This window comes from Leuresthes tenuis, unplaced genomic scaffold (assembly GCF_036924035.1).
Source record: "Leuresthes tenuis unplaced genomic scaffold, fLeuTen1.0.hap1 SCAF_12, whole genome shotgun sequence".
Taxonomy (NCBI): Eukaryota; Metazoa; Chordata; class Actinopteri; order Atheriniformes; family Atherinopsidae; genus Leuresthes; species Leuresthes tenuis.
The window spans coordinates 22503921-22531339 of record NW_027325366.1 but is presented as its reverse complement, the minus strand read 5'-3'; the positions used below and the strand labels follow the sequence as shown (position 1 = coordinate 22531339).

The window sequence follows — 27419 nt, the reverse complement described above, 5'->3', positions numbered from 1 at the left end:
CTGATTTTCATTCGAAAAACGGCTGCAGCAAGTGCCTGGAGGTTTTATAGCAACATTTGAGGACATTCTTAACTTTATTTCAAAGCATCTGCAGCCATGGCAATGATTCTTCTGAACTGTATGGGAAATGAGCACAATGACTACATCAAGTAAGTATTTAGCAACTTCAAATAAGTTTTAAATTGAAACTTTTTTTCCTTGTTGCTCCTCTGTAAAGGCCATCTGTCTCATCATCTGCCATATTCAATTATTATAAGTCCACTTAGTTCTAGTCCATACTCTGGCTTCACTTATAATATTCTAATATGAAAATTAAATGCGCTTAGGCAAGAGGTCGAAGTGAAAAATCCCTATTTGGACGCCATGGAGGAGGACATTCTCTACCACTTCAGCTTGAGCACCAAGACGCATAACCTGCCCGAAATGTTTGGAGATCTTAAGGTTTGTGTTACCCATTCAGACGAAAGATCATATTTTCTTAGAGGTGAAAAAAGAAGTTAACTGTCCAGTCTTCCTTTGTTTTCCTTAGTTTGTGTGTGTTGGTGGAAGTGCAAATCGTATGAAGGCTTTTGCCCAGTTCATCCACCAGGAGCTTAAAGTGCCAGGAAACCCAGAAGAAATCAGAGATATCTGTGAGGGAACTGATCGTTACTGCATGTACAAAGTGGGACCGGTGCTCTCTATAAGTGTGAGTATTACATAACTTACAGATTGACATAAACTGTCCTTGCAGACACCTTCAAGACTGGATTATTGAACAAGTATTTTACAGATTTTTAACCATAATTTCCATACGTTTGTATATATTGCAGCATGGCATGGGAGTACCTTCAATTTCCATTATGCTGCATGAGCTCATTAAACTGCTGCATCATGCTCGGTGCCACAATATCATCTTGTTTCGCCTGGGAACATCTGGTGGAGTCGGTAAGAATAGGATTTTTTGTTTTAAAAGGTGATTAAAAAGCTTTGCACATTTAACTGATTGAAAATAAATACCAAACTTGTGCTTGGTGTCATCTCCAGGTTTGGCACCAGGAACGGTAGTGATCTCTGAAAAAGCAGTAGACCACTCTTTCCGCCCACAATTTGAACAAGTGGTTCTGGGTAAAGTTATCACCAGAGGCACCGAGTTAGATGAAGGAGTGGCCAATGAGCTTCTACAGTGTTCCTCTGAGCTTGAAAACCTCCCAACTGTTATTGGAAACACCATGTGCACCAATGACTTCTACGAAGGTACACTCGACTGAATCACTCGCAGGAGTTTTTAAAAAGAATTTTTCTTCACTTGTAAGATCTCTTGTACTCATTATGTACTGAGAGCAACTGTGTTTTGTCTCTGTAGGTCAGGGCCGACTTGATGGAGCGCTCTGTTCCTTCTCACATGATGAAAAACTGGAGTACCTGAGGAAAGCTTACGAGGCTGGAGTGAGAAACATTGAAATGGAGTCCACTGTCTTTGCTGCCATGTGCCGTGTCTGTAACCTCAAGGGTAAATAAAAAAACAATAAAATAAAATACACTGAAAAAAAAACAGCTTAGAGATAGCTGTAAATTATAATCCATCAATTAGCCTACTTTATTATGCAAAAAGAAAGCTTAAAAAGTCATTTGTTTTTGTGGTGACGTTTGATTTGACCAATTAGCTCCAATATGACAATCAAAAAAACAAACTTGTCCTATATTTTCACTGATGATATCTCCTTTTTCTCCTCAGCGGCTGTAGTCTGTGTCACTTTGTTGAACCGCATTGAAGGAGATCAGATCACCTCCTCTCATGATGTTCTGGTGGAGTACCAGCAGAGACCTCAGATGCTGGTGTCTCACTTCATCAAGAAACGCTTGGGACTTGTCTGAAGCCTCTGCACCCTTAAAAGACTGTATATAGCTCTGAATAATATGTGGATATGTATATACATGTGATTAACGTGTTGGTTTTTGAATTAGACACTTATTTAAGAGTTAAGACTTTTATGATTTAAGGGATGAAGCTAAAATATGAGACCATTGCTATTTAAGTATGCGTTATCTTTTAATATTAATGCTTAGGTATTTATGTTCTGTAATAAAAATCTTCAATATAATGTGTTCTGTAAACAGATTTCCACGTCAATGCCAACACTATGCCAATGTAGCTATAACTACAAATGAAAGCTATACAGGGAACTATTCATAATCCTGAGGGGATGTTTATAGGCTCAACAAATATTTGAATGACTGGAATAAAAATTAAAAAAAAAAAAAATGCAGCTCTGGAAATAGTTTGCCTGAAGTGAAGATCCACAATAAGTGACTTTTAGCTGAAAAGATATGTTACCTCATGATCCAAGTCTGAAAATGTCGGTTCAAACCTCAATGTAAGCAGTCAATAAAAAGATATTGAAGGATAACTGTTCAAAGATTTGTTTCTTTTTTGTTGTTGGATGTACACATTTAATCATCCCTTTATGATTCAACACAGAACAACAACAGAACAAGGGGTGCTTTGGCTCCACAAAAAAAAAACCGAGGTCAAAATTTAACTGTGGATTTTGTGTCTCGTCGAGGTGGTTTGGGTGGCTTGATAACAGACATAAGCTCCTTGGCATACTGGCTTTGGTGTAGGCCAGCCTCTCGCAGAGCCTGCTCAACCCGCACTCTTGGATCGGACACAATCTGGGAAACGGTACAGAAAAACCGGATTCCACCCACCTCGTTAACACTGATTAACACAAAAATAAGGTTAATGACTTATTCTTCATGTTTTGATACTGGGGGAGAAGAGCCACAGTCTGATAAAGGTTAGTTACTTCCTGTGTTATATAATAACCAAATCTGACCTGTTCTGAACACTGACAACAAACTCAAACAGACTACAGTTCATTGATTGACGTGCTGACCTTGAAATCTTGGCTGAGCACTGAAATGACAACAAATCTTTCTCTGACCTGTCACCTACCTTGTCCATTTTCACCCACTGCAAGGGTCAATCACACCAAAAATGAAAAAGAAACTTAAACAGCCAAAGAATCAGGGAAAGAGATGTTGAAAGCTCCATGTATACACAGTGGAGATAAAGAGATCAGGGTAAATGATCAGCGTAGCACTTTGCAACCTTACAAACACGAGGTAAAGGTTAGATGAGGGTAGATGTCATAATGCCTCACCTGGGTGTCTGTGTACGTATTGATACTATAGAGAGGCTTCTGGAGCTCAAAATCATTCTCATTCACATGTCGGCTCCTCCAAGCCTCAGTATCTGCCATCATCCTCTCCCGGTCTGCCTCTGCCACCACCTCAACCTAAGATGGTTTAAAAACAGTCATATTGGTAACTCCGGTCTTTTTACACTCCGCCATAAGGTGGCACTGACACCTCTTTTTAGGCAAGAATAAGTCTATTTCTTCCTCTGGGAGTTTCTTCAACAAACAGAACAAAGCCAAGTGACTCAAAGTGTCAAGACCAGCTAATGATTCACCTGCTTTCTGAGAGCTTCCAGACGATTCTGTCTTTCTTGTTCTCCTCTGTGCCGCTCCAGCTCTCGTGCCTCTCTCTCTTCCCTTCGCTGCTGCAACATCTCTGCCCGAAACTGCACCCTAAAGGGAGCAGAGACAGCTTGTGGAGATCAAAACCCACACAGTGCTTCTCTTCCTTTGCCACGGCCACAGGCAACATTATCTATCACTCCTCACACAGTAAGCCTTCAAGCTGACATGGGGTTCATTGGAGCTGCCAGAGTGCCCCTTCTATCATCTGGTTTTATCTCTTTATCTCTATTAGTGCTAGTCTATGAGTAAGTCTGCAGAGAAGAAGAACAAATATAACTCCAAGCGTGGTTCTTCATTTGTAAAGTCGAAAAACATTGAGCCAAATAGTATCTGACCTGTTATCTGAAGGAACGGAGTTCATTTTAAAAGGTCATTTATTCATTCATTCTTGAAAAATAACTGAAGAAAACCAGTAACAGATGGATACATAAAAGATGGATCCAATTGCAATCTAAAAGTCATAAAGACTAGAAGACATGTGATACCAGACATCTATCACAGATGGTTGCCAGTATTTAAGGTCTAAAAAAGGCAATAATTCATAAAGAGTTGACATCTAAGACCAGAAAAGTCAGAAAAGTCACATAGACAGAAAGTCTGGAGACAAGAAGATGTATTTCCAGGTCAGCAATCACACTGACACAGGTTAAGACATTCATATTCTTAACAGTCGAGTCCCCTCCATTGAAGCATGCACACAGATGATGCACCAGCGCATCAGAGGCTTGTTCAGGTCATTTAAATTAAATTCATCCATCCATTTTTTAGGGGGGCACGACCACAGCCTATCCCAGGTGTCATTGGGCGAGAGGCAGGGTACACCCTGGACAGGTCGCCACCCCATCACAGGGCCACACAGAGACAAATGAGCACACACACACTCACACTCAATCCTAGGACAATTTAGAAACACCAATTAACTTAACATGCATGTTTATGGATGGTGGGAGGAAGCTAGAGAGAACCCACACATACACAGGGAAAATGTACATTCAATGAAAATTGAAAAAATCTACTATTTATCCCAAAGGGAAAATATCTAGTTTGCCGGAATGTTTTGCAAGCTCTCATTATGCAGGTTTATTGCTGCTGGCAGGAATGACCTCCTGTATCTCTCTGAGTTACAGCATAGCTGATAGCTTCATACTGATCACACTCCATTCTTTCAATACTGTGTTATGCAGAGGGTGTTCAGTGTTGCTTTCTATTTTCATTAAACATCTTCTTCTTTTGCTGACCGGCTTGCTGCTATTGTCCCCTCTTTGTGAATATTTACATGCCATGAATTTCCAGCTGAGTATTACATGGTTAGAGTATGTAACATGACATAAGAAGTGTTATTCTTATAAAAGCAGGTCTCTCAAATCATAATTAACGGTTTAATTAACTAAGAAGCAACGCATCTCACTCAAAAAGCAACTGGATAAGTTGTATCCAAAGCTAAATCAGGCAGATCTCACAGATACAGAATTAGCTAAATAAAGAGCAAGATTTCTGCCGAAACTCTCAGAGGACAAGTGGGTATCTGTACATCACTTCCCAGGAGGGGGGGAAAGGAAATGGCCAAATGCAAGCATTTTACAATATATGACCAGAAAGTAGAAAGCAGAGGGCTGTGTATATGTAGATAAACAGGAGTGAGTGTTACTGCAGTGATTTACGCATACATAAAGTACACAGTGATACACGACGGTGGGCACATTCAGCTATGACAGTATTTTACCAACTATGGAATTGGAAAAATGCACCAAACTGACCCCACCTTGAATAAGCAGAGACACCACTGCAGTTGGATGACATAGATGTGGAGAAATATTCACACTGCAGCAGAATAAAGGCTCCAAACACACCTCAAAGTTTTATAAGAACTACTTGAAGATTAGAGAAGACCAAAGAGTGGGGGCACTTAAAGGGTGAGGAAGCAAAGTATTCTTGTTATCACAAGTAGCACTCTGACAAACATTGTCAGGTCATAGTGGGACGGCACGGGTTATCTGGTTCTGCAGTTCCATGCAGCTTGAGTGCTTTTTCATTAAAGCACAAGGTGGTGGTGGTGGTGGCGGAAGGATTCCTGAGATATTCTGAAATTTCACGTAGGCCAGAAACCTATGTTATAATTTGTAGGGACTTATCTTCACCAGTGATGTCAGACACTTGACCCCTCTGTGGCTGTAAGTGATTGTCTACCCAAATACAAAGATGGGTTTTGCAGTGATGTGAAAAAGAAAGTACACCCTCTTTTAATTCTGAGATTTTACATATCGGGATATATGGAAAATTAATCTGATCCTTGCCATATTTTGAGGTTAGTTGAAATTCAGCATTTGTAGACAATAGTCTATACATGGCTCTCTTGAGGTCCCGCCACAGCATTTCAATCCGGCTGAAGTCGGGATTTTGACTGGACCATTGCAGCACCTTGATTACTACAGCAAAATCATCAGAAGCTCCACATCCATGCTAACTGAAGCATGCGGAGTCTGTGATGTAGCTGTTGGGTTTCGTTGCAGTTTCTCTGAGAATTGTGCAGACTAACCTTGGGGTGAACTTGCTTGGAGGTCCACTGCTGAAAAGATTCTCAGCTGTCTCAAATGTTTTTGGAGTGTGAATGATCTTTCACACTGTCCAATGATGAACAAATTATTTAAAGATGACCGTATAAACTTTAACCCCTGCCAACAATAACCCTAACTTACCTAATTTAAGAACAAATTATTTTTCTTCTTATGTCCTGATACACAAAATCTTAAAATATAAAGACCGCTCTGTTTGGTTTTTAATCCTAATGACTGAACAGAAAATAACAATGGTGTAGAGTTTTTGATTCGTCTTCAACCACACTGATGCACTTGGCAGCAACAAATACTCACTGTTCCACGGTCCAACACTAACCTCTGCCTATCCCGCCTCGCCTGTTCTTCCATGACTCTCCTCAGATTAGCAAGCCTCTCTTGATCCCTCTGCTCCAGCACCTCCCTCCTCCTCTGCTGCTTGGAGTAAAACAGTCTCACCTGGGGAAAAACACAGCAAAGAATGACAAGAAAAAGTTAACAAGAAGAGCAGCCACACACCCACTCAGTTGACTCACAACACTCTTAGGATCATCATGTCCTATTGACTGAGACGGAGCTGGAATCAGATAAGTGTAAATAGAGAGAATGAGATGATATTTCAATGTCTCCCAGACGATTGTTCTAAATCATATGGAATTCAATGAGGCTTAAATGTTCTCATTAATCAGAGGGTTGTCTCAGGTTGCCCGTACGCTCTTAGCAGACCCCTCAGGATTCAGTTAATTAAACAGTCAGAAACACACACATTTTCTGCTGTTATCGCACCTGTGTGTTCAATAAAATGAATAATCAAAATCCCCAAGTAACTGTAACAGCGTGTGCTTTTCAATTCAATAACACCCAGTGCTTTCTTCTGGGTGTAAATCTTTGCTGTTTGTGAGCTGACAGTTATTCATTTTGGTGGTGTGGAAGTTTTTTCATCTTAAGACTAAAGATAAGAAAATGACAAACTTACGTTTGCAGGATAAGTGACGGATTTAAAAAAACAAAAACAAATATTCCATATATCATGTGGAGATTTCTATGGAGATTCTATGGAGATTTCTTATACCATAATGCATTAACTCAACTTGGTTTGATCACACAGTTTTATAAAAAGGTGTGTGTAACTACTTCCTCCCACATTGCAGGAACACACAAACGTCCTTTCGTCATACCTTTGATGTCACGTGAGTCCTACACAGCTTTATTGCACCACAGTGCTGCAGGAGGTAACCAACACATTGACTGGATGGAAGTGCAGACGCAGCACTTACTTTCTCTTTCTGCTCCGACCTGATGGCGGCCTCCTTCTCCTGCTCCCTCTTCATCCTCGCCTCTCCTTCCTCCTGTTGTCTCGCTGCTATAGCTGCCTCCAGACATGCCACCTCCTCCTGCTGGGCCCGCCACTGCCGCAGCTACAAACGCACATGCAAATCCACACCGGGGAATTAACAGAAAGCAGACTATTGTCAATCAGCAGCTGCTTTGAAAAACAATTACAGCTGTCAAAGAGACTACATGAATTCCGGGGGAGGTGGTAGAACAGCTTTTTCTCCTGTATGTTATATCACCACAGGATCTGTCGAGGCACTGAATCACACAGAGAAACACTGTGTTCGACCCTTATAGTGAGGGATGTCTTCATTCACCAGTTCTGCTCTAAAACTATCCGAGTATAAACAGATCATTTAAAAAAATCATTCCATGCTTTCAGTTAAAGCAAAATCGATCCCCTAAATATAATCTCAAGAGTCCAACTTGATGATTAAGAGTCATGACATTCATCACAAAGGTATGTAAACCTTTCTCAAACATGTGGGCTTAGATTTGCTGAGGAGTGACTGACAGGTCTGTTATCCGGCAGCCTCTTTGTGCCGTGCCCGGTATTGAAGTGCTACATTCCACACGGGCAGACAGATTCACAGATCTATCAGAGGAGAGCTTAGAAAATCCCCAAAGGAACGTACTGCAAATTAACATGGTCACACACACATTAGCACCAGCGGTTATCATCAAGTCAATCGTACTTGCCCGAGAAGAAGCAGCAGCTGTGTGTTTGAGAGGGGACTTCAAACAATCCAGCCTCTAATCCATTTTTATTTAGCTCCGCTCAAGCTGTAGATGTATCATAATTCCTTTTTAGAAATCTTTTGCTTACACTTAGCGCCGAGTAGTGAAGACTGAGTGAATAATAAGTGATGGTGACAGCATTTAGTCATTCATTAGTGCTGCTATTCACTTGTTTTTCAATTTCTCCTCGAAAGAGCAAAGCACTCGTCACGCTTTTTGTCTCCAGCTGTTTTTTTTCAACATTTCTTTTTCATACTCTGCTTTTAATGAATACATTTAATCCTACTTTATTTAGAATAATCTGATGATTGTGAAAGGGCACCGTATTGATGTCAGTAACTACTCCAGCTCACTCCAACAAAAAAAAAAAAAACAGATCACGAGTCTACAAAACCAATAAAACACTTAGGTTTTAGTATCATTAAGAGCCTCATTAAATACTTAGTGGGCATCTTTTTCCTGTTATTCCCTTTGGGAAAAGTAAAAAGAAATGTGTAGAAAACGTTTTTGAGACGTGAACAATATTAATGGAAAGGATCTATAAATCAAAATGAACAAATCGGTAAATGAAATGATTACTTGTATCACTTCATTTTCAAGCCTTCACTTCTGAGTATCCTGATTATACGAAAATGTTAATTCTGAGGAAACTGGATGAGCTTTGCAAATCAATTTTTCATCCAAAACCTGGTGTTAGCTACATGCTCACAAAATTAGGATAGAAGAAACAAAAGACAAGAGCATTTCTGTTGCAGTGAGAAAAAAAATCCTGCTGCTTTAGCAACAGGTCAGTGACATGATTGGAGATGAAAGGAGCATCCCTGAGAGGCTGAGTTTTTCAGACACACAGTCTGTGAAGGACTGTGAGGGTAAATGGTTCATCATTTTAAGAACGTTTCACAAAACTGTGAAACATGAAATAGTTAAGAGATTGCTCCCTTGACAGCTCTTTACACAAGGCCTAAAGCAGATATTAGGTGGATATGAGCTTGCACTCTTCATGTTGCAAAGCTTTTAAAAGAGGCACAATTCTGTAGTGGAAGTCACTGAATCTGAAATCTTTTTTTTTTTTAGAAAAACAGGGATATAGGCATCCAGAAGAGGCCATTGAAATCAAACTGGGAATGCGCCGTTTCTCCTTTAATCACAGGGAAAACAAGCACTTGTCATAAAAACCATTCATCTGGCTTTGGTCTGCCTCACATGAGATATCTGCATGCTTTTTGCCACGAACCACGAGAGTGTAAATAACCTGATTAAGGTGTCTGTAGAGATTATTTTAAAAACATTCAAATATGTGCGTTAAACTCCCTCGTGTTTGTTTGCTTTTTGTACTCCTATGAAGTTAATTTGTAGCATGAGGTTGCATGTGTCATTAGAATTTTAAAGATGCACAATGTCTGAATGCATCTGTATAACTTATTGTTTAGGCTGAGACAAAGAGGGATTTTAGGGAACACAAAGAGAAGAAAATGTCATTAAGTACGGTCTATAGTAATTTGTCACTGGAATCTCATTTTCTGTGAATTTACATGGAAATGGGTCTCTATCCCTTTTCATGGCAGCACAAAAAAAGACTGGAGGGATGTCAGAATAACAAAAGCTTGAAAGCATTTTTATCGGAGCACTGCAGCCTGCTGAAAGCTTTTGTTAGCATAACTGTACAGTTAAATGTTTTCTATCAGGGGGTGGGGCAGCATCCGCCATTATTTCCTCACTGCAGGTCATTTATGATCAGCCTTCGATACATAAAAGTGGACTGAGACCGATTACGTATGAACTTATGCAAAACTACAAATCACCACTGCTGTGAGTCACAGTAGCAAATGAGGGACAGCCCAGCACCGCTCCTCCACAAGTTGAAACCACTCTGCTGAGCAGCATTAATAATGCATGAGATTACAAAATCTTAAAAGGGACTTGAACCAATGCCCATTATGAGAGGAAAAACATGAAACTGTGTAATTATTGTGGCAATTCGGTGGCTGGCAGGGTTAGAAATTTCTTGAGGTTTATAACAGGTACATCACTTTGCAAAGAAAAACCTACAAATTTGAGCAATTAACTCCTCAGAGAGCTGTCAGCTGAAACACTGTGTTGCCCACACGCTGTCTGAACTACTGAGACCCTCCCACTGGAGGGACTTAATAGTCAGTGACAGGGGATCTGCTTACCTATTGCCTAGAAAATATCCTGGAAAGGCACACAGAAAATCTGCCATTAATTTACTCAATAATAAGGTTGTTGTTGTTTTTTTTTTTTGCCAAGTACTCTGGAGATTCGCAAACTGCCATAAAACCTTGCATCTCGTGAAAACCTTTCCTCTTTCTACTGTTACATCGCTTGTCCTGCTGGCCCTCTCATCCCTGCCCCACCTGAACATGTTGCAACAATCTGTCATCCCTCCAGGCTTGATTTACCCATGTGGAACACACAATCCCTCATCAGCAAGGCCTGGGGGCGAGATATAAAATGAAAGCAAGGACAGCATAAAAGACTCAAAATGAACAGTAACACCAAGAACAATACCAGCTAATTACAGCAGCCAGAAAAGCGCAGAAAAAAAAAATAGTTGATGAGTTTTCAAAGAGGAGTCTGTCTTTCAGTGATAAAATGAAATGAAATGAACGCCTCATGCTTCAAATTCTAACTTATCTTAATCATCCATTTCATTTTACCAATGCATGCCTACAGTTTCTGTTTTTTACTGTATATCAGAGCTGCTGTGTAAGCAGTTATGTCACCTGTGTGCCCATCAGGAATCCATCAGATCATCTTTGGTTCCCAAGAGGAGACCTGTGTGATAAAGCACTCTGAAATCAATTTTCTTAGATTTTCTCTCACAAGCCCTTTGCCCTGAAGTGTGTCTGGGTGGGAAGGCAGCACACAGCTTTGCTCCCTAACATGAGGATAAGACCAGAGGAACACTGACCAAAAGTAATCCTCCAAATGCTCTCACCTCAACCGGCAAAGAAGATGAGATGTAGGAGGTGATCTGATCCGATCCGAGCTAGAAAATGTAACAGGTGACACTCAAAGGAGGTCATTATTTTCTCCATATTTCAACACAGTAAGCTGCTGTTACGTCAGCTGAGTACATTGAGAGGACAAGTACAATAGCTGCCAGCAACTGTAATACACACTTTGTTCTACAATAGCATTGATTCAGAGTAGAGTCAGGAGTATTTCTAGGAAGAGCCGGAGCAGCTGCAGAGACAAACGTGTTAAGGAAGCAGATGAAGCGGATGGGGAATCAATTTTGTCTTGCCGCCGCGTCGCTGTGCTGAAATGATAACGGCGGAGGAAAGAATGAGTGGATGTGAACGGGCATTCATCTGAACCTTCACATAAGCTCAAATCTGTGCAAATGCACTGGATGAACAAAGGCACGAATGAGAAAAGAATCATGGGCAGAAAAATACAGTTTGATTTTATTTCTTATTGCCTAGGAAGCACTGAAACCAAACGAATAAGCATGTTTATAAATGTCACATGTAATTGACACATGAACACTGTGGGAGACACAGTGAAGATATGTGGACACGGGAAGCCAGAAGCTCTTGTTGTCACCAGGAAGATATTAAATGGGTGCCAGCAGACACACATGGCTGTTTTAAATGACATATTAAATCATTTTAAAAACTGAGAACTACCAATAACTGTTGATTTCATTGTGCTACAGACATCACAGCTTTTTCAGAGGTACTTCCACTGATTCAGAACTGAATGTAGAGATCATTGCCCTCGACATGAACTCAGTTCAAATGATGTGCGCAGTAAAGCATGAAGTGAAACGTTCCCCTTAAACATAATAATCAGCTGCACAACAAAATCTACAGGCCCTTATGCCACTGTATTACAATAACGTAATACTAGTCAAGGTTGAATCACTTTAAGCTGTTGAAAGTTTGCTAGAACCTCTGGAAGCATCAGACTTTCAGGTGGTGAAGATTAGACTTTGGAAAAATACCACCAGAGTTGGTTTTTTTCCATGGTTCACTGGGGCAACAGATTTTTCACTTTTATCTTCGAAACAGATTGGCACAAAACCAGTTTGTGGCTATCGAGAAGCCGTCTGCGTTTTGACAAATGTGAGAACTAAATGTGGCTTCACGTTATTAAAGTTTGTTGCATTTGTTTTGTTTGTTTTTAGTGAAGAGATGCTCTGAAATACCTCTAGATCTAGAAGTTTTCTTACAATAAGAAAGTTTACCTATGCACACGCAGGAGTCTTAAGTAATGAGGATTGGGGAAAAAAGTCCCCGATCCTCAAAAAATCTGAGCAATTATCTACCTTTGAATATTATTTGGCCCTTGCTCCTTCCTCAAGCACTTTGTGTCTTTAAAAAGCAGATTTCTTTCAACAAAGAACTCAGAAATTCTGAATAAAAGGTGCCTCCCGGTCCATTCAGAGTTACTGCATTTATGTCTTGTCAAAACTATCAGATTCTCATGTATGAATAAGCTTCATCAGCACGCTTAACAAGTTGTTTGGACTTTTTCCCTTTTGTTATCTCATTTCCCACGAGATAGGAACACAACCTCACTGTACTTGCAGAATGTAATTTACTCAAAAGTAAAATATTAACAGTCCACCAGAGATATGACAAGGGCACATCCGTGGGCCATATGTAAAAGAAATTATAAGAAAAGAAATTCAGACCATGTCTGAAGTGGAGCAAGCTCAAAAATCCTTTCCAAAAACATTTTCAACTTCTAATTATGACACAGGTGTGCAAAATATTCTTTTGCGCAATACGAGCAGGAGCTGGAGAGCTAAAACACCAACTACAGCCACGCTAATTCATGATTTCACTTCACAAAAATGTGTTTTTACAAATCCCCAAACAACCAAACTTCTAAACTGCTGAAATCGCCCAAACAGGAAGTTTTATCCCAGTGGTATTAGTGTAGAAGACCAAATATTGCTGTTTCAAGACAAGTGACTTAATCTTGGTAAATACAGGGTTAAAAATATAGAGAATAGAGAGATGACTAATCATCTTAAGAATCAGATCAAACCATCTCACTGAAACAACCCTAACATTCTGTACCTGCAAACCAGCAGTACAAAAAGCAGCACCCCTAAGAGACAGCTCCATCGTGTTCGCAAGACCATCCTTATTAGCTTGTTTGTATTCACGGCCCATCCCAAGAGGCAGCTCAAGCAGGAGATGCTGTCATGGAGCTTGTGGTAATATACAGCCTCATCAGCAGCTATACTGTACACAGACAGGCAGACAGGGCTACCTGTCACATCTACACTTGAACAAAGATTATGACAATGGAAACTAGCTTAATTCTGTCTGCTCGAGTAGATGTTAGTGCATAACAGGGAATTTCACAAGAGGCACTAACTTTTTCTCTGAGATTGAAGCAGATGTCCTGCTGGTGCTGGCGGTCTCTATGGAACTTCAGCTCCTCCTGGTGGGCATGTTTGGCCTCCTGCAGGGTGACCAGGGCTCTGTCCAGTAGTTCGTCCAGGTCTCGCTGCCACTGCTGAGTCGCTACTCTCAGCTGTGTCTGGGTGAAGCGCTGCAAGTCCCACAAGCGTTCGTGCTCCATCTGCAAGAATGACAACGGACAGACCACTGCTCGTGTGAAAAGGTCCACAAAGACCGTACTGGGTGTGTTGACTTGTCAAGTTTATCAGTTGTGAGCTCTGAATAAAACCCTCATCTAAAGCAAAAACTGGAAGATGAACAAGAAGAACACAGTGTGAACACAGCTCCAATGGCAACTCTGCTGTATTATGCAGTCAATTTATGATGTGCTTCAAGATGTTCACAAACACCTGCGTGATAATATGTCTATATTCATGGAAACAGAACCATGGGGACACCTCTGTGCCAGATCTAACTCTGCTAATGTATAAAATGGTCCTTCTCTCCTGGCTATGAAATATCCTGAAGAAAAGCAGTTCCTTCCTGTGTGAAGGCTGCCCATAGCTATTCATCATTGTGTCAGTGCTCTCAGGGGCTGCACCACTTGGCTGCCTCATTGGAACAGAGGGAATGATATTCATCTATGGGCTAATGGCGGCTAACTGACAGAGTGAAGGCATTAGACGGCTGACTGGTTTTATTGAAAATGAGTAAGCCGACAGACCTGCCAACGGAACGGCAGTGCGGGGATCAGCCAAGCAAATCCTGTTTATTAATGCACAACTTTGGAACTTGAGGAAGATCCACCCTTTATTCTTCACTTTGTCTTGCCCTCTCCTTCACCACCCTTGCCTTTCTTGTGTGTCTTGGAAGCAAGCAAGCATGAACACAGTAGGTGTGTGCTTGCGTGCTTGCGTGTTTGCACACACCGTGCAAATGTCCGTTTCTGCCCTTGCATGTACTTTGGCTATTACACGAAGCAAGTGTGTGGACATCAACACTGTGTCTGCGATACATGCCTAACGTGCGACAACACTTAGCTGCTCCACATTCCCTTAGCAAAGTCCTGCCTCTATGAAGATTCAGTAGAACAAAGAGGAGAAAATTGAAATGGAAGGACAGAGTCAAAAATAGTAAGAGGCATGAATTATTCCTCCCATGGCCGTGGAACTTTATGAGGGTATCACTTTGAAATCCTGCTGGTACTCTGGCGCCCAGCTTGTTATGAGATCATAGACAAGAAAGTGCCCCATCCAGTAGAGGGAGTTCTCCACTCAAAGTGAACTTAAAATGCCAATCGCCGCACAAAAAAAATGGAAAATAAAATACAAATCCACATAATTCTCCTTGCAAAAATGGCACTTTGCTGGAACAGTGATGCGCACTTGGATTGCAATTGCAGGCTGTGGTCGGACAGAACCCCACAAGAAATGATTTGTTTCAAATGTCTTTGGGACAAGAGATCCAACAAAATCATAATCATTGCAAACTGCCTGCCTCTGCTTCGAGTTCCACTGAATATCTATCTGCAAAAGCAGAGAATGAATAGGAAAAACTGCAACAATTTGAACTGAACGTTGTTGCTGATTAATCATCAAGGCTCTTGTCTTTCTACACCTCTTACGCGGCAAAAGCCTCACAAGTTCAATTTAACTTAAAGCATAAGAAGCTGACTCAGTCGTCCAGGAATGATACGCGCATGGAACTTAATCGCTGGTGAGGGAAATATTACATCTTCAAGCAGAGACAGCTTTCAGTTCTGAGAAATGAAAAGTAAAACAACATTATAAGGAATATAGCCAAGATATTGACTTCACAGAAACAGAATTAAGCTGTGATTTCAGTGATCAGTGAAATATCTGCACAGGCCGCACGACTGCCTATCATATTGAATCTATTTCTGATGGAAACAGCAATTCACAGGCACAAAGCGCAGTTCAACTGTAGGACCACCCTTCGAGCTTTCTGGATACTAATCATGCCATACTTGTTCAGCTGATTTAGATTTAAACATCAGATAAAAGAAATCCCAAATAAGCCTGCATTAATCAAGGCTCCTCTCTTTTTTCCCCCCAAACACTAGCATCAGCATTTATGCACTTAATCAGAGGGGTTTCAACAAACCATTTTATAGCTCAAACTGATTAGCAAGCCAATTAAATTCTGACTAATGGCTGTGTTGGGTGGAAATAGAACTGCAGCGGCTCTGATTCTGCTTTTGAGAAGGCGAAAAGTGCGGAGAAAGACATCTCTCCTCCTCACAACGCCCCTGAGGCTGAACGATCACGGCTCTAAATGCAGCACCCAGCTGGAACTGATATGACGACAGGTCGCTGGGTGCAGGCGAGTGAGGAGAGAGGGCCTGGCGGTTGTCATGGCAATGCTAGGCGGTGGCGAGAGCGAATTGTCCACAGCGGGTGACATGGCACATCCTGCAGCGTGCTGAACAGATCATTGTCCAGGCTTATCTGTCTGCTCGGCTCAGGGTGCTGAGCTTCATTGATCAGGAGGCTGGGTACTCACAACGCCTTTGACAAAGGGAGGGGGGGGATTTTTTTCTAATATGGATGTGTGTGTGTGGAGGGTTCTGCGTAAATACAAAAAGTGTCCATGAAAGAGTTTGTGTATGTGTGTGCTTTTATGTACAGAACAGCCATGGAAAGCCCAGAATGGTAACAGTGGCCAAGATTGACAAGCGGATAAGTTTACCTCGGGATGAATGTAAGCCATCGAGTGTATCGAGTGCATCGCTGCTGTTTGAAAAAAAAAAAAACAACCCAAAACTAAATACACAATCCTTTTCTTTTGTCAAAGCACCTACCAGCTCCAGTCTCGTCCTCTCAGGGAACAGTCTCGACAGCATGTCCACGCAGAGTGCTCTGTGGTTGGGTATATCCTGAGTATACATAGACAAAGTGAACTGGAAGAGTTGATGGTCATCTTGACACCAGCCACAGAACCTGAAACGAAATCAACACAAAAACATGTGGTCAGAGAGAGAGGCGCAACAAGAAAAAGGCAAGAATTTGATATTAGGTTTTCCTTCCTACATTTCACTGCATTGCCTTTTCATATTTATGTGGAATAAAAATCAAGTTATGAAGTAGCTTTATGTAATCAACCTCACAGTGAGAACAACTTGTTTAAGTCAACAGCTGCTGCGCTTATATAGATATTTTTCATGTCGTTCAGCCATGTTAAACAAGAGTTCTGCTTTTACATGTGCTCATAAAATGGACGACTAAAAGTCATTAAAAGTGTGTTTTATTCAATTATTTCATATTGATTGGAGACATATATTAAATATCTCTCCTCTGCTCAATCCCCAAACACTTGGATTTGTGAAAAAAAGGCAAAGATTAAGGGTATACCTGTCAGTTTTTTGCTGTTGCTCCTGCAGACTCTGCAGTCTGCTCTGATACCTCTCTGACAGGGACTGGAAGGCCTGAATCAGGTAGTCCTTCAGGTCTGGGTACGGGCAATCTGCATCCAAAACCTCCCTCGGAGTGTTTTCTGTGTTCACCAAACTCTCAGAAGTATTGTTAAGATATTTCTGCCAAGAAAAATGGAACCGCTTTTGAAGTAGTCTGGTTTACTGTTCGGCCTTTAAGATCTTCAGTCGTATGTGAAAGTTTTGACATCGCAGCAAATTGCATTTGATTGATTTCTGAAGTGAAAAGAAGTCAGATGAAACCCTGCGGCAAACAGATATTTGAAAAATGAGCCGTTAAAATTAAAGATGCGCTGCGAATCGATTAAGTTAAAGGTGTGCCATTTGGCCTTAATGACTGTTTTGAAAAAAAAAAATAAAAATTTTAAAGAAAAATGACGCAGCGGTGGTAAAAAAATACTCGAGTAGAGCAACACAGAGAGGGGAAGATTCCACTAAGCAGCAAAAGCAGTTTGGATGCAAATTTCACACAGCGAGTCATGAAAGGGAAACTGAAAAGATTCCCCAACAACAGAATGCAAATTATACTTTAAGTTTCTTTGATTAAATAAAAAGCGGAATAGAGAATTGATGATTAGAGAGCATCAACGGCTGAATTATCAACTTCTCTTCACTTTAAAAATCAACAAAATATGTCATTACTGTAGCCAGTGGGTGCTCAAACCCTTGCATCTACCTGTATATCATATAATGAACCATTTATTTTCTCTCATGACTCACTGCGGCAATCACTTCTCAAGACACAGAGAGCTGCTCTACAGAAAGGAAAGTGATGTGACCTATTAAAGAAGAACAGAAGCTATGAGATCTAGGAACGGCACTGATTAAATGTACCTCCAAGCCAAGGCCCATCATCTGCTCCTCCACGTCCAGGTACTCTGCATGGAGTCGTGCAGTGATGCCATGTTGCTGTTCTTTCACAAGGTTTATCTGGTGGTAAAACCAGGAAAATGTCTTAAATACAGTGGCGTCTCTCATACAGTTTGATTCCATGCAGTCCTTGGAAACCTGGACTGCACTTTATACTCTATCTGTTGAGTCACTTTATCGATATGAAAGGGCTTTGAAGAAGACTCTTTGATTTTAGCAGTTACTGCTTTAACAAATTGACACCCACGCTTTTTTTTTTAGAAATTTAGATTTAGTAATCTAGATGCTGACTGAGAGATTCAGTGATGGGCAAGTAATCAGTTACTACTCGTTTTTCAAGAGATAAACAGCTTATCCAGCTGAATAGAATAAAATGTTATTTGTCTCCAGACAAAAATCTGAACAGAAGATGTGAGTTGCAACTTTTTTCTAATTATGGTTCAAAAAGTTACAAATTACGAAGTTGTTTGTTGGTTAAAAAAAAAACAACCCTCGTTACCCACATGTCTTTAAATGTATCAGATAGTTATTTCAAGTCTTAAGGGGTTCAACTCCTGGCTGGGGCCTTTCGGTGTGGAGTTTTCATGTTCTCCCCGTGTATGCGTGGGTTCTCTCCGGGTACTCTTGCTTCCTCTCAACATCCAAAAACATGCATGTTAGGTTATTTGGTGTCTCTAAAATTGTCCTAAGGAGTGAGTGTGAGCGTGTGTGTGGTTGTTTGTCTCGTTCATGTCTGTGATGGACTGGCGACCTGTTCAGGGTGTACACCGCCTCTCGCCCGATGACCGCTGGGATAGGCTTCAGCCCCCCCCACGACCCAACCGATGGATTAAGCTGGTATAGAGAATGGATGGATGGATGGATGGATGGAAGTCGTGACATGCACAAACTCCTCACTCTAAACATCTCTCTCAGTTTTCCCTGGTCTCCTGCCTTTGCATTGTGATCACACTATAGGAAACTTTGGATCACAGCTCCCCAACTCCAACCAAAAGCGATGACCACGGCGACCTCCACCATGATTCAGGTGGGAGGACAGGGAAGCAGACAGCTTGAGCAACATCACCCAGAGATGGCTGCGGGCCCTGATCGCATCACATTGTTGCTGCGCCTTTAATGCTATTGGAACCTCTTCTGCTGAGTGCAGAGTTGCTCAGGATTAACGCCAACGCGGTTATTGTCAGACAGGCCTCAGCGTGTGTGGCTGTGGAGCTCTTTGTCTGGTGTGGTGGTCAGTCACACAGAAACTGCCATGACTCCATTCCTGGTCGCTCTTGACACCTAAGAATATGAGTACAACTCTGACACAGAGGTTCTCTGCGATGGCAGGCTCTATCAGAGATGTAGTCCAGGAAGCTGGTAACATACCTTTGTATGGTCTGGTGTGGTCTTGCAGGTCACAGACTGGAGTTGTAGAAAACTACATGTACATCTGAACAAAACACCAGGCTGAAGGTGGAACTCTGACACAAAGATGAGCAGACTCAATTCTATCTATCCATCTATCTATCTATCTATCACCATGGGGTCCATGTTTTTAACAGGAGGTACTATTGAACCTGTTGAACCCATATTCACCTGTTACACCCATAAGCAACAATGGATAAGTGGCCACTTAAAAGGTCTTTTATATCAGAAAGTAAGCTTGACTATAATAACTAATTAAAAAGGTATATATCTCACAGTTTCAACTTCAAAGTAATTATTCATACCACACATAATAGCCAGAACACTTAGCACGTTTCACTTACTGTACCTATTGATTCCCTGTAAAGTGGCACTCAATTTTGTGTCTATTTTAGCGGTTTAGGCTTTTTAGTTTCCATTTGAAGCGTTTAGATGTGGAAGCATAATTACATAGCAACCTCCTCTTTGAAGAAAAGCAGTGAAATAAGAAATAAGAAAAAGATGTGAGAGAGACTAATAAGTCAAAGCGGCTGTGTTCAGGTGTGGGCAATCAGGTTGGACTATGGGCCAGCAAGAGAAGAGGGTGGGTGGGGTCATAGGAAAGAAACAAGCATGAGTGAGCTACAGAAAGTGTCTGGCAGAAGGCTTATTCCAAGTTTGGTCTGTCTTTAAAGACCCAGGCTAACTCCGTAATTTCTTCCATTGGATGCACAGGACTGACTATGTTGTTGTCAGGGTGATGGGGATGAAGGAGGAGGAGGACCCAGATGCAGACATGGAGCCAGATGTAAACTCAAAAGGGTTTATTGTAATAAATAAAAATCACAGCAATGCTGGATTGGAAAAAAGACAAAATTAAAGAACTAGAAAAGATCTAAGAGAACTAACAAAACTAACTGTAACTAACTGAGGATAATTAGTGATATGCGACACCTAAGGAGAATTAGCATGGGCAATGGGAGTGGAACTGGTGACTGACAGGGAACTGAGGGAAACAGGAAATGACAAGAGAAAACTCAAAGGAAACTAAACACAAGACAAGAAACTAGAAAACCAGAATACAAAACTAAATCAGAAAAACACATAACAACCAGGATCGTCACAGTTGTAACTGCAGAGAGCACACAAACTATAGAGAAGATTCCGAAAGGCTTTCAGGGAAGTAACCAGAAAAAATATTGCCAAATGCTCGTCTAACAACCAAGAAGATGTTAAAATACAATTTTACATCTTCAAAAGTATTTCATTTTTCTTACCGGTGCTATTAAAATGTCTCTAAATGTTTACTGGAAAGATTTGGCCAGTAACTGTGGTTGTAACCTCTCATGAGTAACGCTATGTTAAGGTTGATCTTTATCAAATCTCCTATGGCTACAACTGTGGACATTCAGCCATGCCTTTCATTTCATAGCACACAGATACCTGTTGTGTAATGTGTTCCCAGCTTGATGGATTTTCATTGAGCTGTTGATGTTGCACTTTGCCCAGTCTGAAGCACAGGTCGTCCCTTAGCTGATGAACAGGCGTCACGGTGGCAATCCTGAACGTTTCCCGTTCCCTCTCAAGAGTCAATTCTAAACCCCCACAACACATTAATACACCACTTATAAACGGCAGAGGCCAAGGGTGACTCAGCGTTACGGCACTGAAACACTGGTGGCGCAGTTTACCATATTCTTGAAGTGAGAAGATGGAGGTATCTGTTAGACCGTTCGGCTTGATCTGCTCCAAAAAATGATGGATGTCGTCCTCAGCCTGCACCCTTTTTCAGGAGACAAAAAGAAACGCAGCTTATAGAGACAGGAAGTTGATAACATATGCTTGTTTTATGTATTTATTGCAAGAAAATGCACTTGGGACATAAGTGCCGTAGACATTACCAAAGTGGATTGGCAATACTGGCTGCAAGTAAATAAAGCAACCCTGAGGCACCCTAACATCATCCTTTTTGAATAACTTATTTTCTATTTAAGTAGATATGAACAAATTGAGGAATTTGAACAACAAATTAAAGGTTTTAATTGTTAATAATGAAGCAGGCACCATGTTAACACTGCCCCTGGTAAAGTGGGAATAATTTCAACATTCTAACTTGATAAACAACCGTAAAGCTGAATTTATGATATTAAATATTTTTAAATATTATTATTCACTGATAACATTTTGTATTCAACAATCTGGATCTGAATTATAACTTGTAACAAAAGCTAACAGTCGAAGCAATGGCAGAAAAAGTTGATCATTTGCCCTCAAAGTGTAGAAGTATGTAGCATCATTAGATTAAATTACTCAAAGTGCCCAAATAAACATCCTCTGTTGCCTTTTAACATCACTTACACCTACTGCTGTGAAGGGTTTAGGGGTGGGGAAAGAGATGGGGATTTCCCACCGTCTATCATACACACCATTACATATTCTACCAGTGGACTTATCCTAAAATGTTGACACAAGCTGCACTGATGCTGTGAGCAGCATCATAATAAAAGGTAGAGCCTGTGGAGGAACCGACCCGTAATTGTTTACTTTTATTAACTGGCCCGGTGGATGTCATGATTGTGAAAAATGGACCGTAACCTTAGAGATTTACTTGTCTATTTCCCATGAGACAATGTGTTTTGTTTTTTGTTAATCCCAAGGTAATTTAACTAGATATATGTGTGGAGAGTTGCAAGCAGGGGCACAAATTTACAACCAGACTCATTACCGAAGCTTACGCTGGTGTACATCATTAACCTTGGGTGGCTCAGACAGTCATTATACAGCCAAACAAGCTGCACCCCTGAGCTAGTGCTGCCCTTCTCACTTCACAAGGCATGACACTGCTGAGCTCCAGTCCCACAGTTCTACCTCACCACGCACAGGCACAACCTCCAACTTGTCTGTTTGCTACCCCATATCAGTGTCACACCCATCTGAAAGTCAGTTTAAATCTCTCTTCCTCCTTTTCTCCCCTGGCAAATTTTCTCCCTTGGGCCCAATTTTGTCCACCCTTTTCTACACCCTAATTTTCCACGCAGGGTTCCCATCTGGGTACAATAGGGGCTTAAGTGGAACAATTGCATAGTGCAGGAGCCGATTCAGAAAACTGCAGCAGATAATGAAAGGCAGAAGAAGTGGGCTCTTACTCGGCCTTTTGCAGCCTGGGGCACTCTCTGCTCCACACCTGTCTGTGCTGCCGTAATAAGGAGCTCTCCTTGGTTGCCTTGGCTGCACAGCGAGTCTTCTGAACCTGCAAGACAGAGTTTAGAGCACAGCAGGAATAAACAGTTTTCTGCCTGAAAGTGCGGTATGCACCAGAAAAAAAAAGACAAACTTTTATCATCATTGCTTTAATGTGTCAATTATAATCTGCAAAAAAAACCAAACAAATAACAACAACTCTAAATTATATTTTTTCAGATTCAGATTCTGAAACAGATCTTCTTAATTAATCCCTGAGGGGATTTTGTTCAATGATAACGTTGCAAGAGACACAAAAGGGGAGCTTTTTTTTCTTTTAGGTGAGTTTTTTCAGTTATTTTCATATATTTTCTCTATTCTTGATTAGCATAACTCTATGTAGGAGTCTCATATACCAAGGTAATTCAACTGAAGAAGCCAAATAAGCAGCGGGAAATTAAAGTAATCTAAAGCACACATGCATGACATGAGATCTGTAATTAGGAAAGGAAGTGAGGAGGTATCAGCCTTAATCTACAGTCATTTGTTTTATTTTTCATCGCGGCCCTCCTTCAGAGTGCTGCAAGTGTAGAGTTTCATTGTTTTATATCTCTTTTTGTCCACAGGCCAGTGACTCGGATAACTGCATAAAAGAAAACCTCACATCTGGAAACTGATACATGGGTAGAATCTATGAAAGAAGAGCAGCAAATCTTAGGGGGTTGCTGTGTTCATTTTATGCTCTGACTGTATCTGTGTCAGGAGGTGGCTCTTGGTTTTTGCTAAACAAGTTTGAATACATTGGGTTAGACCTTCATCTCTCACAGAAACTTGAATCCTCAATATAATTATAGTCTAGAAGGAAAATGGTCATCTTTTGTCACTGATTCTATAATGATAAGTGAATTGAGCTGAATTTTGTTTAGCATCATCACTCATGTAGTCCACCATCTCAAGAACGAAGAAGCTAAATCTCCTTCACTTACTGCTTATTTCATTATGTGGAACTGTGCTGTTACCATTTCGTACGAAATTGGACGAAAGCCGGAATAAAGTCAATAATCAAAAAGTCTGATGCTGCAACACGGCAGAGTTAGCATTAGGGACATTTAGCCACTTCTAACTTTCTTTATGGGAAGTTTTAAAAGTTAATTTTGGCTCTAACTAACACTGTAATTTGCTATTCATTTCTCTGCTACATATACTGACTGTCTCAGAATATTCCCTGAAAAACAGAACTGCTGCCTCTCTGTGATAAGGTGGTACAGTCCTCTTTGAAGAGGTCACACGATGCTGTTGGAGGGCTTAATTTACCTTCGGTGTGTTGTAATGCTTTTTCTGTATGTAAATGGAATGCCAAGTTACAAAGTCAATTATCCACAGAGGAAATTGTTCTCCATCACAGAGGACGCTGGCCCTGAACTGTCCAAAACAAATTGTTTGTTGTCAGGGTGTCATTTCTTTCGCCTGATGATATTATGAAACACACTTTAATAACACCTGCCCAGAGGCATGCCTGGCATAATTTAAACAAAAAAATTAGCTGCTTCCTTGCATTTTTCCTATCATGAATCAATAAGCTGACCAATCAGAGGGTCTCTAAGAAGCTTGGCCTTTAAAACACAGTGGCAGTGTGACTTCAAGACCTTCTGAGTTCAAGCGGGGGTGGGTTTTACATGCAATATGTGCAATGTGAGAAAAACAATGTATTTTCTTCTTGAAAACCTCCTAAATCAAATAATAATGTGAATAATGTTAAATGAGAACTTTGTGAAAAAGAAGTGCGAAAGGATATTGGGTTGTATGATATTGGTGGGGCTCTTTGATATCTGCCTCACGTTGGTGTTTCATGTTATTCTGGCTGATCAGAGGTTGAAGACAGGTGGGGCTTTTTGTACACTGACTGATGTCATCTTATTTTGCTAACTAGTAAGACTGATAAAGATGTTGCTTCCTTTTCCCCACAGGTGCAACATATGAAAAGAGAGACGCCCATCCACTGACATTTGTACACTCCCACGCAGTTGTCAGAAGTCTAATTAGGCAAAAGTGGAAACACCTGTGCAGACAAAGCATTTGTGTATAGGTTGGCAAAATCTTAAAGCTTCGTTCATACTTACTGACAAAAGACAACTGCATTAAGATTACTTCTTACTTTTAAACTAAACTATAAATGTTTGCTTAAAGATTCTAAAAGCTGGTGAGGAACATGTGGCAAAATCCGTTTTATTTGCTGTCAGTCAAAGGTTTTATTCAAAGCAGTTTATAACTTATACGGCGCATCATACAACATCCAAAATCAATGGATTTTGTACTACAACACCAGCGTGTAAAACTGACACAAAGCCGACCAAAACCCAGTTTAAGAGCACTTTGGCAGCTTGTGGGACTCTCCGTTTCTGGCCAGATTTGTGTTGACTGGGCTGCCATCTCACACTTATGACGGTTCTGGCATTAACAAACACGGGTAACATCGATAGTTTCAAGAGTAACTCAAGTGCACTTATGCACGTGTATGGCTGGACAGGCTATCAACACATAGAACAGAGAAGGGGTCATTACGCCACTAAATATCTACATAATAAACCACATTGAACAGTGATATCACTTTTGTATGCTGCTAGACTCAAGTTAAAAAAAAATGTACAAAGACCTCACATCTGATGTCTATATACACATACAAAAACAAAAGAGCACATATAGGGTAATATACTATATGTTACCAAATCTTTGACAGCACAGGGTTAAAAAAAAAAAAAGTACTACCAAAGGTTGACTAGATTTAAATGCCTGTCTCTTCCTATAAAACAAAAATTATCCCATGCTTAAGGCTATACGTGGTAATTTATTTACTCTCTTTCACATCACCAAAGAGATTATCAAAAAGCTGGCCTTTCAGCAGGTCGACTGAATGTGAGCATATAGCTTCTTATCTGGGTTATACAGAGAATGAGGTTGGAGAAAGCCATGGGCAACTGCAGTGATGTTAAAAGGCTTCTTTTACAGTTCACCAATTAAAACAACACAGGTCTAACAGCTTAATCACCATTGTCCTTTGAAATAGCTGTTTGCTCCAGTCAGAGTCAAAAGACTAAGAGCCTCAAACTGTTTTTTTTTTAAACCACAGGCAGCTAAATTAATATTCACAGAACTGCTTTTCTGTATGGTAATGATATTGCGGCTCTGTTTCATGTTTTTGGACAAGCTATGAATGTTATGCAACCCCCCTTTTCAAGTGGAATGAAATCCCTTTACAGAGTGTTGGGTGCATTAAAAGAGGATGAAAAGGGAGCCCAAATTGCACTATTTTCCTATTAATGGAGACATGCTGTTTTATTAGCTCATGTCAAACTTTCATCAGATCAGATTCTTCCTGTGGACGATAATGAGTAGCGTGGCTGCACATTCCTCTTTATTTGCAGCCGAATCACCGTGTTACTAAATGTAACAGAAACTGAGTTTACACTAACATTGCTGTTTCCAAAGCATGTATGATTACAATAACCAACATTTACCTGTTGTCCAATTAAATCAGACTGCAGGCGTTTGGCATCAATAATGGCTTGTAGTTTTTTATATTCAGCCAGTTTGCACCTTGAGCTGCCAAGGCCATTCATCATTTGCGGTGTCAGTTTTTCTGCATGGATGAGAGCAAATGATACGGCTGAATTAAGATTATTGGAATTCTTGACAATCTCATCACTTTCAATGTCTGAAGTAAAATCTTTATGCTGACTTCAGCAAAGAGAATAAAAGTGGTAAGGACAGAAGAACGACATCAGTTTAGCACGAATGGACTGTGTGTTTAATTAAAAAATTCCATCAAAGGAAGAGTGGGGTAGTAAAAGGCAAACTAATGATGTCAGACATCTTTCTCTTCTATGTTCTTCAGCTGTGAGTCAAAGGCAGGTGAATAAACACAATGTCTCTGCTGACAAAGACATCAAAGACATGACAGCACCAGGAGAATTTAACATGAGGTCTTTAGGTCAAATCTGTTCAACAGTTTAGTGGGGCATTATGTCACAAGTCAACGAAATCTCAGACCCTATTTTCAAGAGCTTACCTTTATCTATTGCTCTGTAGTTTGTGATAAACGTCCATGGATCCCTTCCGCTCATCACTGTAGATTATTGTTTCCATGCACTGTTGCTTTGTACCTTGAAAATAAGGGGATGAAATTGCAGTTAAAAGTTACATTTTACCTGCATGTGTGCATGGCCAGAAAACAATTAAACCCATCATTCACTTTTTGTGTTTGGGATGGAACAGATGATGCACTTGTATGAGATATTTTGCTGGAATATCTCCTTTGTCTGACCACACCGGATTTGTATCACTTGAAATTAAAACAGCCTGGTGTGAACTATCTGGGATTTTATAACAGGAATAAAACGAATCTGTTTATGGATCCATAGTCAGTGAATGCTAATTATGCCTCATGTCCCCAGCACACATAAATGCTTAATTTTTTTAAGAGAAAGATGGTCATTTTTCACAAATGAACACAAGCCTGTATGCGGGACATTTAAGCAGGCGAACAATTGCCACCAATTTTGACATGGGGGCGCCATTAAACCCTTGGAGTTCAATTCTAATCAAACAGTAAATCAAGATTTTGTTTTTTTTCTCAATTTTACTGACATAAACTATCGATAATAGTGGGTCAGAATTTATCCAAAAACGTAAATAATCAGGAAAGATACAAGAGAAGAGCACATTTTTCGTCAGTTAACTTCTGAAGTCAGACAAAGGGATTCTTGCTACGCACTGGTTAACTTTACAGAGCTTCATAATAAACTAAACAAATCAGATTCGACCACTATTGCTTATCTCCTTTGAGTTAATGAAAATTTACCGAATAGAGTCACCTAGCTTACCGTGTGTTATCATCTTTGCACAGTGTATAGTTTGACAAAACTGGTAGCCACGGTAACTATCATCTCTTCTGTCATTGGTTAATTCAACCACACGTACCTCCTCTGGAACGCCCCAT

At 40.6% G+C, this 27419-nt stretch overlaps 2 protein-coding genes across 2 annotated transcripts; one reads left to right on the top strand and one right to left on the bottom strand.

Annotated features, from left to right (window-relative positions):
- Positions 1-6: 6 nt before the first annotated feature.
- Positions 7-2245, top strand: upp2 (uridine phosphorylase 2). The gene is made up of 7 exons (XM_072397138.1): positions 7-149; positions 327-441; positions 530-688; positions 813-927; positions 1027-1236; positions 1346-1492; positions 1718-2245. The coding sequence occupies exons 1-7, from the start codon at positions 97-99 to the stop codon at positions 1855-1857; spliced, it is 939 nt and encodes a 312-aa protein (XP_072253239.1). The 5' UTR covers positions 7-96; the 3' UTR covers positions 1858-2245.
- LOC140319217 (coiled-coil domain-containing protein 148-like) lies at positions 1698-27419 on the bottom strand. Its single transcript, XM_072396813.1, has 14 exons — positions 27401-27419; positions 25939-26060; positions 22390-22493; positions 20935-21026; positions 20687-20838; positions 17822-17917; positions 16908-17089; positions 16358-16496; positions 13511-13717; positions 7357-7497; positions 6420-6538; positions 3458-3575; positions 3147-3281; positions 1698-2655 (listed from the first exon to the last, which is right to left on the bottom strand). The coding sequence occupies exons 1-14, from the start codon at positions 27417-27419 to the stop codon at positions 2512-2514; spliced, it is 1770 nt and encodes a 589-aa protein (XP_072252914.1). The 3' UTR covers positions 1698-2511.